The following is a 13,568-nucleotide window of genomic DNA, read 5'->3' on the forward strand; positions in this document are numbered from 1 at the left end:
TTGCGAGACAGAATATCACAAAATAATCCACAATAAAAACATCATATCAATTTTATAAATTTATTATCGTATTTTTGCATTAAATACGTATTGGATCCCCTACCAATCAGCAATAATTCTGGCTCCCACAGACCAGTTAGTTTTCCATTAAGAAGCACTCCTAATCTCAACTCATTACCCAAAACACCTGTGTCAACTCGTTACATCGTTATGTAGCTGTATAAAAGACACCTGTCCACACAATCAATTAGGTTCCAACGTTTCCACCATGGCCAAGACAAAGGAGCTGTCTAAGGACATCAGGGACAAAATTGTAGACCTGCACAAGGCTGGGATGGGCTGCAAGAAAATAAGCAAGCAGCTTTGTGAAAGTTAACAACTGTTGGAGCAATTATTAGAAAATGGAAGAAACGCCAATCTCCCTCGGTCTGGGGCTCCATGCAAGATCTCGCCTCGTGGGATATCAATGATCATGAGAAAGGTCAGGGATCAGCCCAGTACTACACAGGAGGAGCCTGTTAATGACCTGAAGGCAGTTGGGACCACAGTCACGAAAAGAACCATCAGTAACACACTACACCGTGAAGGATCAAAATCCTGCTGCGCGCACAAGGTTCCTCTGCTGAAGAAGGCACATGTACAGGCCCGTCTGAAGTTTGCCAAAGAACACCTGGATGATGCAGAGGAGGCTTGGGAGAAGGTGATGTGGTCAGATGAGACCAAAATAGAGCTATTTGGCATCAACTCGACTCGCCGTGTTTGGAGGAAGAGAAATGCTGAGTACAACCCCAAGGACACTATCCCCACTGTGAAGCATGGAGGTGGAAAAATTATGCTTTGGGGGTGTTTCTCAGCTAAGGGGACAGGACGACTTCACCGTATCGAGGGGAGGATGAATGGGGGCATGTACCCTGAAATTTTGGGCGACAACCTCCTTCCCTCAGTGAGAGCACTGAAAATGGGTTGTGGATGGGTCTTCCAACATGACAATGACCCAAAACATACAGCCAAGGCAACAAAGGAGTGGCTCAAAAAGAAGCATATTAAGGTCCTGGAGTGCCCTAGCCAGTCTCCAGACCTAAATCCCATCGAAAATCTGTGGAGGGAGCTGAAGCTTTGAGTTGCCAAGCGACAGCCTCGGAATCTTAAGGATTTGGAGAGGATCTGCAAAGAGGAGTGGACAAAAATCCCTCTGGTGGAAAAACTACAACAAACGTCTGACCTCTGTGCTTGCCAACAAAGGTTTCTCCACCAAGTATTAAGTCCTATTGTTCTATGGATCAAATACTTATTTCATGTGAAAATATGATATTACATTTATAAAATTTGTATGATGTTGTTATTGTGGATTATTTTGTGATATTCTGTCTCTCAATGTTAAAATGTACCTATGATTTAAATTCTACACAGTTTCTTTGTAAGTAGGCAAACCTACAAAATCTGCAAGGGATCATAATTATTGCTCCCACTGTATATGTATATATATATATATATATATATGTATATATATATATATGTGTGTGTATATATATATATATATATATATGTGTATATATATATATATATGTGTATATATGTATGTATGTATGTATGTATATATATATATATATATATATATCAGTACTGTACAGAAGTCTTAGGCACCCTAGACTTTATTATTTATATGTTTATTTTGTGTGTGTGTGTGTGTGTTAGTATAAAAGAACAAATATTCCAAATATTCATTTTCCAAAAGATTTAATTTTACAGAGACATTTTTGTATTTCATTTTAAAAAGTGACATATTACTGTAAGCAATTTACTATTTTTACATAATAACTTGATCAAGGCTGTCTGAAATCAGAAGCATGGAGCCAACCAAAGTCTGCAGAAGAACTGTGGCAAGTTCTCCAACATGCTTGGAACAACCTCCCTGCTGATTGTCTTGCCAACGCTGTCCTGCAGTTCTATATCTTAGAGAAGTGATGCAGTTTTAATGCCGAAGGGTGGTCACAAAAAATATAGATTTGATTCAGTTTTTAACTATTCTGCAAAATTACTAAAATGTAATTTTAAATGTATAGTATGCTTATTTAGGACCTTTCACTGAATTATTTTTGAAAGAATCGAATCTGTACAGAATGTTATACAGGTGCCTAAGACTTTTGCTCAGTACTGTATAAATATACATCAATCAGCTAATTGGGGGTTAGGTGTCTTGCTCAGGGACACTTCGACACACCCAGGGCGGGATGGAACTGGCAACCCATCTGACTGCCAGACGACTGCTCGTTCCTCCTCAGCTAATGTTGCCCCCGACATATATATAGTCGTATCCAAGAATGTGGGCAGCCCATGTCAAAAAGCCATATCCAATTAATATCTAACTGAACAGCAAACCTGACCTCTAAATGTTACAAAGTTAAAATGACACATTTCAACAAATTCTAAAGCAAGATTACTTTTTATTTTAATTTTTTAGTTTCAAAATAGGCTCTGTGCAAAAGTTTGGGAGCCCTGTCAGTTAGTACTTTGGAACTCTTCCTTGGGCAACTAGAACAGCTTGCAAATGCTTCCTGTAGCTAGCTAAGAGTCTTTAAATCCTTGCTTCCCCCCCCCCCTTCTTCCTGGTGGAACACCTTTAGTTCAGAAATATTCTTCAGCCTCCTTCCATGCCCAGCATGTTTGAGATCTCTTCACAGATTTTCAAGTCTGGAGACTGGTGGCAAAACCTTAATCTGTCTTTCCTGGAGGTAATTCATGGTTGATTTTAAGGTATGCTTTGGATGATTGTCTTGCTGGAATACACAACCTCTCCTCAACTTCAATGTCTGGACTGATCTTTGAAAATTACTCTCTAGAATTTCTTGATATTTGGTGGAATCCATTCTTATTATATTTCCTGTGCCCCCAGCTGCCACACAACCCCAAAGCAAATCCACCTCCATGCTTCACAGTTGACAAGGTGTTCTTCTCTAAAAAAGGCTTTACCCTTTTTTATCCAAAAGATACCTTCTTTAGTGGTGCCAAATATGTTGTTCCAAAAGGCTACAGGCTTCTCAGTGTTTGAATAATTCAGATGCTTAATTTTGTGTTGCAGTTGTAGGAAAGGCTCCTTTCTGCCATGTAGGTCTTTGTTGTTTAAAGTATGTTGTATTGTTGTCCTGTGCACAGCCTGTGTCTGCTACTCTTTTTTGCGGCTCTTTTGTGATGTGTGGGTTCTTCTGAGCATTTCTCACCAGGTCTCGGGCCATTCTATCTAAATTTTTTCTTGGTCTTCCAGACCTTGCCTTGACTCAACTGTTCAATTTATCTTCCATTTTCTAATAATGTTTCTGACAGTGGAAATAGGCAGTTTGAAGTGAGTTTTTTGTAGCCTTCTCCTTCTTGGTGGGAATGACCCATTTTCATTCTGACATCCTTGGACAACTGTTTAGAGGAACCCATGGTTGTTAAGACCAGACAGAATAGCCACTGCAATGATGTCAACATGGAACAGAGTCTTAAAGGAATGTTTTCAACATCTTGTGGAATCCATGTCTTGAGGCTGTTTTGAGAGCAAAGGGAGGCCCTACTCAGTGGCGTAGCATAATTCTGCGGGGCCTTTCCACAAGGTTGAGACATGAGACCCTCAAGACTTTTAAACACCTAGCCTGTATAATAATAACATGCTGCAATAAAAGGCGTAACTTTAGATGGAATATTAGGGAATTGGAATATAGCTGGAGAATGGCAAGCATCTATGGGCATCAGGAGCATTCTTTAAATCTTTTTTAAAGAACAGCAAGATGTTCATTTCTGGAGAATTGTAAGGGGAAAATATGACGGATGATTACAGAATATTTGTTGAATTGGCAGAGCAGTCATGCAAAGAAATCTGTTTTTTAATGGTAAATAGAATAGAATTATGAAATTATTCATTTTTTGTCATTCTCATAGGCTGACTGAAAGATACAGGGGTGTCCGCTACGCCAGTGGCCCTACCCAGTATTAGTATAGTGTTCCTAATAAAGTGCTTAATGAGTTTATATGTGTGTATATATATGAAAACTCACCTCAGCCAGCTTTTCCTGTTCCCCTTGGACACACTTACTGGTTGTCATTGTGCCCCCTCCCTAGTTGTTGAGAGCCAATAGCACTGAGTTGTCCACACAGGGTAGGGAGAGAATATCTGGAAAATAATAAAGATTCATGAGCAACTGTCAATAACTGAACTTATTGGTCTGGTGAATCATGGACTGAAATTGTTTGAAATATAAGTATGCTATAATATTATATATCATAGTATAACATAGAAACTGAAACAGAGGACACAATGTAGTTACCTGATGTTTTGTATGTTCTCTGTAAACTGCTGGATGCTCCCTTGGTGATGGACAGATTCAACAGTCCTTTTCTGGAGCTTAACATATAGGATGTCAACATGTAGCATGATGTTGTGGAACAGTGTCAGAAAAAAGCTGAAATCCACATTTTCCAGTAGCCTCACAAATCCCCCTGTTTCTCTGACAGTAGTGGATTCAAATTCACCAGATTGTCTCTGATTGTCCCAAAACATTGGATCAGGTCATCTTTGTGTTCAAACACAGTATTGACAGCATGGCAGTGAAAGTTCCACCTTATCACCTTCAATATATCATAAAAAAAACCTTTTCACGCATAGCATCTTTTATTTATTTTATTGGACTACATCGGTCCCATAACACTTCAGTGAGTAGACATATTGCTGAATACTTGACAAAGGTGTGACATCACGCCGTAGCCAGGAGCCAATGTGTGTTTTATGCAATCCTTGTGAGCTAGCAATTGTGTTGGAGGTCCCATAATGTCACCATCTGAATCGTTGCTTTCCCAACCTGAGCATACAAAATGGGGATAATCCCTCTTCAGTGGTTCATATAAATAACCAGTTGAAGTTTCTGAATAATTTTCGGCACTCATGATGCCTAGATGGATCTGTATTTTTGGATTACGTTCTGGATCTGCCCTTTGTTATTAAAGTCTGCCTTGTCCGTCCTACTCCTGCGCCTGGTTCATCTGTTCCGCACCCCTGACAGATGTCACATCTTTAAGTATTCAGCGATATGTCTGCTCACTGAAGTGTAACAGGACCGACGTAGTCCAATGAAATAAATAAATTATGTTGTTCAGCATGATTTATTTTTCTTATGAGAATGGGAAAAGTTTTTTTATGATATATTGAACAGATCTAGGTATATGCTTGTTTTCGGCACAGGTACCCTTTAATTCATCAAGGGTCCAAGGTATCAAATGAGCCTCAAACCACTGTGCTACAGCCAGATGTGCAGTAGATATGAAAATAATTCTTTCTACTGCATTCCTGGCGGCAGCAGCACGGTGGTTTGGGGCTCACTTGATATGCTAAGTGTGGTCGCCACTTCTGATTTTAAATAAGTTTTAAAACAAAACAAGATAACTAACGGAAATGGCTAATGCAAATGTGCTGTCAGGAAAAAAAAGTCTTCAAACTTGATGAAAATATAGAAGTTTATTCCAACATGAACACTTATCTTTTAGCTCTCCAACCTCCTGTCTCAGCTTTATTTGAATTTCCATGTTAAAAGCTTTTAATAGTGACAACATTCACAATGACAGAAAAAAAAAAACTTGTAAATTCCAATCCATTCAGCCACGTTACGATTACATCAAATTAGTAAGTTAACTAAGTGATATTATAGTAGGCTATTTTACTATTCAAATTACACACAATAAGTCTCATTTTTTGTTCCAATGCTTCTGACAGAGCCAACAATTTCATTTACTTTTAATTATTACATTTAATTATTCCAGTGAGGAATTAAAAATCCTACTGCTAGTATGAAATGTTGGTGAAAAACAAGCCTATGGCCCCTGTCCTTAAAACTGCTTTCTTAGTTGTTTTAAACAATGGTGTTCCCTAAAATAAAAGCAGCAGCATAAAATAAGAAAACCACATGTCTTACCTCAGTCCCCGGTTTTCTTTTTTTGGGAATTCCTCACCAGTTGAAAGATGCCACGACTCTCGAGATGAAAATATAGATAGGTCTATATCCGTCTTTCCAATACTGACACTGACAAAGCCGACTGAACGACGAACCACTCCAGCCAGACAGTGACTACTTTTGATATATTTTCCAAGCTTTCATCAGGAGTGTTCAATACACATAACAGGAGGATGTAGACAATTTTGTGACACCTATGAATTAGGAAGTAGTATACTGGCCATCCTGCTATGACTATGCATGTCTGCTGACTTGAGTGGTTCCCGATCTCTCACTCCCAGTAGCTATTCTACCATTGAACAAACTATATTGTAATGCTGATAAGAGACTATCAAGGGACCGTTTAGAGACTCCAGTCTCTAAAAACTAAATAAAATCTAGCAAAATGACCAAAAGAAATAGTGTGCTGACGGAAGGACTTGCCAATCCAGTCCTTACATTCTGTTGGTCTTTCCTCATCTCCTACCCTGCAGGAAGCATGTGGAGGGCGGGACAGGAAAGGAGGGTAGAAGATGAGTGCTATGAGTCGCTGCTCTAGCAAAGGCACTGGGTGGGAATAGAATGTCTATGGCCCAGGAATGGCAAAAAAATATATGCCCTGCCTGCTTTCTGATTGTGCCAGTCAATGTGGCACAAATATGTCACCCAAATGGGAAAACACGCTCACCCCAATTGAACACCATGTGGGTGCAGTCCAAGTGTGCCCCACGGCCTACGCAAGAAGTAAGAAGTGTGCCCAGCGAAGACTGACAGAAATGAGAGAAAAAAGAAAGAAAACTGACTTTAAATAGTATCTATTTATGTATGTACACAATTGTATGTCTGGTAAATTTAGCAGACAGAAAAGCCAACGTTAGACGTTACAAATATTTTTATTTAAAAAAATAATAAATTCTGCACTGACAGATAATTCTGTAACGTGGGGCAGCATCCTATGTGCCCCTATTGACCAGCTGCCACTGGCTATAGATCAAAAGACATTTTATTCTCTCCTTGACTCTAAGAATGTTCAATATAATTTTGAACATTCTTACCTAAGAAAGCTGTCCTCAACTGTCCTCAACATGTACCCATGTGACAACTTTCTCCCCTACAGTTTTATATACAGTGGGCTCCATATTTATTGGTATCCCTGACTGGCAATGCACAAAAATACCAAAATTAAACATTAATTTAATAAAAAATATATTTAACCAAAATGAAGGTTCCATAATTATTGGCACCCCTGGTTTAGTACTTGGTGCATCCACCTCTGGCGAGGATAACATTCCTGTCTGCAGATCATTGCAATATCCTTCACATTCTTGGCTTTGCACCTATCCAATTGGCCCTCTTCAGTTTAGACAACTGGTTTTTGATTGGATTGAGGTCTGGCATTTGAGATAGTCATTGCAGAACATAGATTTTGTAGTCACAGAACCATTTATGTCTGGATTTTGAGGGATGCTTTGGGTCATTGTCTTGCTGGAAAGTCCTCCTACTGCCAAGTCTCTACCTCATGGTAGAAGCAACCTGATTTTTTTGGTCTCAAAAAAGTACAGCATTTTTCACATGTTCAGCATTTTGAACTTATCTCAGTAATCATATTGTTAAAGTATTTTATGTGCATTGCCAGTCATGGGTGCCAATAATTCTGGGGCCCACTGTAATTCAGCACTATATGCAACATTCTAAGCCATTCAATTCTCAAAGTATGTTCACAGCAAATCATTTCACTGATTATGGTACTGTATCCAGTCATCATGCAAAAATGTGTGGAGTGTGGAGAACCCTTTTGAAACAGGCAGTGCCGTTCAAAGGTATGTGACACGATCAATGCTTAATCCAACTAATTTCAGCCACTTTAAATAATGCAACAGGATGCCTCCAATATTATTTGGCATGGCTTTCAACTAAATATAGAAAAAGGAAGAGCGAGCAACTGGGAGACAGAAAGGAGACAGGATGATTGTTTTATTCACCTAGTGTCACTGTTTCTTAAAGTTGGCTCCAGGTTAGCAATCACCTTTCATCTTCAGACCCTGACAAAGCCGTAGACTGGCATTAGTGCAGTTTGCTAGAGGCTAAAGGCAAGACTGCCATCAGATATAATAGGCTTCTACAAACTTCTTCTAACCCTGGGATGTCTGGAATGTACTGGGGGACAATTCTATGACTGAAAGTCATGCATTTTCAGCAGCATTTATAATACTATTCATAATGCCAACAAGGTTCAATTAGGTTCAATTACAAAAAATCATTGTTATTGATTTATTGTGCATAATATCTCAATGTTAAAGAATTTGTGACATTTATGCATAGATGATTCAATCATTCAATTATCATGAGGGCTCCAGAAGTATCACACAATTTAATAGTATGTTTGTGAAAGTGAGAGAGAAAGACTACCATTTCAGATACTCCACTTTGCCAAGTCACCACTTATATGGAGAAAAAGTTGGTCAATGCAACTGTATGGAGCATTATGTGCCACCCAGCACTACAAGCTTGATGCTAAAATGTTTTTTTGTGTAATTGTTAACCAATAAAGGCAAAAATGGAAGATATCAAAGGCATGACTGACATGTGTATGAAAGCTGAATTGAACAAAATAAATTTACAGATGAGCCACTTTTTCTTGCTTGTCATTTCATACAAAATGCTGTGTGGATTTGGATATTTTATATAATTGGTATGGTGATGCATGTGAGTAAGTGAAAATAATTTTATGTGAAATGCATTTCTTGCTGACATTCAAATATATGGACAGATAATTAATTCTCTCTTCCTTTATCTGGAGCCATTCCAGAAGCTGAATGTCCCTCACTTCTAGATGGCCTGTGAATCTACTTTACTGTTGTTTTTATGGAATGGAAGGAGTATCTTCTTTTTTCTTTGTTGTTCTCTACTTTGTTATCCTCTCTATGTCTGCAGATGTTTTTTGTCTCCAGCCTCCTGGATTTTTCATTGTATTTTGACACTCTGTGCTTCTGTTTTAGCCTTACAGCTCACATGCTGGTTGCCATAACTATGCATTTTGTTTAATAGATCTGAATACTTTAGGACAAAAATGTTCTCGATAATCACAACATTCCAAAGAAACATAATAAACCAAACTTCTTGTTACAATTTGCATGGATCTGTAAGACATATACAGCTTGTTTTTAGTCTTACAGCATGTTCTGGAAATGCACAGCTTTCCCATGATGGAATCAACAAATTATTAACTTCAATTATAGCCAACATTGTGCATTGCATATAAATTAACAAAAATAAAGAAAATATATACATATGTACCTTCAAATGAACAACTTTGCCTGAATTGCTTCAGGAAGGCTTTACAAAAGGATGTTGGACTTACCCCAGTTGCACGTCTTTGCTCTTGGTGACATCTATTGTGGCGATAGAGTGCTTGGCACCCGATTGTACCTCCCACTCCAGTTTCCACTGTGGGCTCTTGGATCTGGGGTTCAGAAGATTCACCCCTTTCTTTGCTTTCACCCTGGGAGAGAGACAGGGTGACCCATATAGCCCTCCATTAACAGATATCCTCCACCCATCTGCTTAGCATAGAACCCCATCCAGGAAGACCTTATTGTTGGACAGTTTCCCAATGTTTGCACAATGGGAACATACAAATAAACATCAATAAGGTATAAACTCTTGTTTGCTCACAAATTCTAGCTAGCTAGCTAGTTTGCAGAACAGTTTACTAACATTGAATAGCAAAAGCCTGACACTATGTGCAAGCAGCCGGTAGTTTTTTGTAAATTATTATTGTAATGACATTGTTAATAAAAAACGCTTTTAATTGGATTGCATCTATATTATCATATTTTGGTAACCATTTAATAAAAGCAATAAATCACTCCTGGCTGTGGTATAGTGTAATTTTTTACAATTACAATTTACCACTACCTCGTGAATTAATGCTTAAATAAATACCAACTACTTCTGGTCACACTGATTAGGCTACTGATAGACAACAATTCTATCAAATCAGAGACAAGAAATCCGTCCAATCTAAGATGGATGGATGGATGGCTGCTACCTCCCTTTTTGTGATATTTCTTTGTGTGTGTTTTGTTGTTTTCTTTTTTTTCCGGATTTTCCCCTTTTTTTTCTCCCAATTTGGTAGCCAATTGTACCCCGTCTAATTCAATTCATTCAGGCTATACTACCGGGACAGGATTGTGGCTCTGCATCTCAGTTGTGATGGAAAACATTTAAGTCATAGTCAACTGCTGTTTATCCACCTAACAGATAAAAATGGTTGTTCCATTCCATAATATGGTTGAAACAGCATGGCAATATGATAATATTGTGATCCATTTCATTAACTGTGAATAATTTCCCTATTATAAGTTGGTGGAAGGCATATTTCCCTAGTGTGCACTAGGGAAATTTATTGTCCACTAGTGAAAAATAATACATTGGAATGATACAGCTGTGCGCTGTAATAAGTATATATAAAAGACACTGAAACACACTCTGTTAGCAGTTTGGTAGGCTTTGAACCCTCCATCCACACTGAAGAGACAAAAAGAAAGGACTGTCTATCCATCATTCTTTACTTTGGAAGGTACTAACATTATTCAGAAATATAAAAAAAGATACCATCTGTCAAGGCCATTATAGTAAAGCACAGTGCATTTGTTTCCTTGTGTCAGATCAGTAACAGAATAGTTAGTAGTAACAGGCTCAAAAACAGTGAACAGAGAATATACCAATGGGCCCCTTAACGCACATACCAATATTATTTGCACAAAGGCTATTTGAGCAGCTTTAAGGTGCAGCAGTTCATATTATTTACAGATCACAAAATGCCAGTTCATCCAAAGTGTTTCACTCATTGAGTGAAACAATGTTTAAAAATAAATAAATAACAGAATTATGTCACTCAACTACAGTGAAGGAAATAATTATTTGATCTCTTGCCGATTTTGTAAGTTTGTTCACTGACAAGGAAATTAATGGTCTATAATTTTAATGGTAGGTTTATTTTAACAGTGAGAGACAGAATATAAAACTAAAATATAATAAATAAATAAAATCCAGAAAATCAAATCATATAAAAGTTATAAATTGATTTGCATTTCATTGAGTGAAATAAGTATTTGATCCCCTACCAACCAGCAAGAATTCTGGCTCCCATAAATCCCATAGATTAGTCCTCTCGCTTTAAGAAAGTACTCCTAATTTCAACTCGTTACCTGTATAAAACACACCTGTCTCAACTCATTACCTGTATAAAAGATCTGTCCACAGAATCAGTCAATCAGATTCCAACCCCTCCACCACAGGCAAGACCAAAGAGCTGTCTAAGGACCACCGGCAAGCAGCTTGGTGAGAAGGAGACAGCTGTGCGATTATTCGCGAATGGAAGAAACACAAAAGGACCGTCAATAGCCCTCGGTCTGGGGCTCCATGCAAGATTTTGCCTCGTGGGGTATCAATGATCATGAGAAAGTGAGGGATCAGCCCAGAACTATACAGGAGGAACTTGTTAATGATCTCAAGGCAGCTGGGACCACAGTCACCATGAAAACCATTGGTAACACACTATGCTCAAGCATTATGCTTTGGGGGTGTTTCTCTGCTAAGGGGACAGGACGACTTCACCGCATTGAGGGGAGGATGGACAGGGCCATGTACAGTGAAATCTTGGGCGACAACCTCCTTCCCTCAGCCAGGACATTGAAAATGGCTGGGTCGTGGATGGGTCTTCCAGCACGACAATGACCCAAAACATACAGCCAATGCAACAAAGGAGTGGCTCAAAAAGAAACACATTAAGGTCATGGAGTAGCGTAGCCTGTCTCTGGACCTTAATCCCAGAGAAAATCTGTGGAGGGAGCTGAAGCTTCGAGTTGCCAAGCGACAGCCTCGAAACCTTAAGTATTTGGAGAGGATCTGCAAAGAGGAGTGGACCAAAACCCCGCCAAACTGGTGACCAAGTACAAGAAACACCTGACCTCTGTGCTTGCCAACAAGGGTTTCTCCACTAAGTACTAAGTCATGTTTTGCTCGGGGATCAAATACTTATTTCACACAATCAAATGCAAATCAATTTATATCTTTTATATAATGTAATTTTAAGGATTTTTTTTTTGTATTCTGTCTCCAAATAATTGTCCAAATAATTGTGAAATTGTAAATCGAACATATTTTCTTTATTTCACTACTTTGCCTGCAGAGTCGCTATTTCCCTCTGCCTCCATAATGTTTGTAAGCATGGGACACATTTTCTATAAATGTACGCACATTTCCTTGTCAAGTTTTTTTTAAATAAATCCCAATTTATGTTTAGAAAGTGGCACATGCACATTTCAAGCCTTTTTTTTGTGCGTATGCAACAGTTATAAATGAGGCTCCAGGTCTCAAGCCATTCTATCTGAAATCTTACTTGGTTTCCCAGACCTTGCCTTGACTTCAACTGTTCCATTCATCTTCCATTTTCTAATAATGTTTCTGACCGTGGAACTAGGTACATTGAGAGAGTTTTTGCAGCCTCCTCCTTCTTGATAGAAATTAACCATATTCATTCTGAAATCCTTGGACAACTGTTTCGAGGAACCGAACCCATGGTTATTAACACCTGACAGAGTAGCTACTGCTCTGTCAGGTGTTAACTTCAGAATAAAAAGTTCAGCCCTGGAATTATATTCACCTGACTCACTGAAGCCCTAATGAGTAAATCACCTGGATCTGGGCCTTAGTAATCACCTTGAAAAAAAAAAAGAAAGAAGAATCCAAAAAGGTTCCTAAACTTTTGCACAGGGCCCTTTTCCTTTTTTTATAATTTATAAACAGTAAAAAAGGAAAATAAAAGCAATCTTGCTTTCAAATTTGCAGAAAGGTCTCATGGTTAACTCTGTAACAATTACAGTTCAGTTTTGCTTCTGTTCACCCAGACATTAATTGTATTGGCTTTTTAACAGGGGTGCCCAAATTAACGACTGTATGCTGGCCATGTGGACTTGTCAACCATGAGTGCTTCATTTCAGATGTGTTTTATGGAGTGTGCAATGTATAGTTTAATCACACCAATTATTGCGCCAACTTGTTGTGCTGTGACATACAACATGTTTATACAATGTTAATGATTACTGAATGTTTGTAGCTGGTGGAAAAGCACCACCAGCAGATGTCCACTCACTATTCAGTGAAAGTGAGAGTCAATAGACATGGCTGTGTCTTCTCCCTAAGCACTCAGGCACCCTGTGATAATTGGCAGGTGAACAGCCATGGAGACAGATGTTCACACCACAGAGATAAGCCTCTAACCAGACCTAGAACATCATTGTACCCTGGTGAGATCAGATAAGAGATTGATTTTTTCATTGAAACAAAGAGTATCAGCGATTTGGACAGCTGCGCCTGGCAATGAAGAATTTTCCAAATTGAGCATACACATTCGCAATACAGAAAACAATCTTTTCCACATATTTTATGCTGCCAATGTGAGTGCACATCACAGTCCAGACTTCAGAGGTTCCCCAAATGATGCAGAGAGCATTAATTTGTGCAAAAAGGAACATTGGCCACAAAAAATGCACAACATTAGCAGGACAACCACTCAGAGACCATTTTATTAGGTATTTACTT

At 38.6% G+C, this 13,568-nt stretch overlaps 1 protein-coding gene across 1 annotated transcript in view; it reads right to left on the reverse strand.

Annotated features, from left to right (window-relative positions):
* The window catches only part of tmem132e (transmembrane protein 132E), a 583,657-nt gene that overhangs the window by 68,860 nt on the left and 501,229 nt on the right, over window positions 1-13,568 (reverse strand). The window contains exon 3 of the mRNA XM_061247765.1: window positions 9,322-9,462. Coding sequence (XP_061103749.1) covers window positions 9,322-9,462 — 141 coding nt within the window. The remainder of the gene's footprint in view (window positions 1-9,321; window positions 9,463-13,568) is intronic.

Source organism: Conger conger, chromosome 7 (assembly GCF_963514075.1).
Source record: "Conger conger chromosome 7, fConCon1.1, whole genome shotgun sequence".
In the NCBI taxonomy this organism is placed as follows: domain Eukaryota; kingdom Metazoa; phylum Chordata; class Actinopteri; order Anguilliformes; family Congridae; genus Conger; species Conger conger.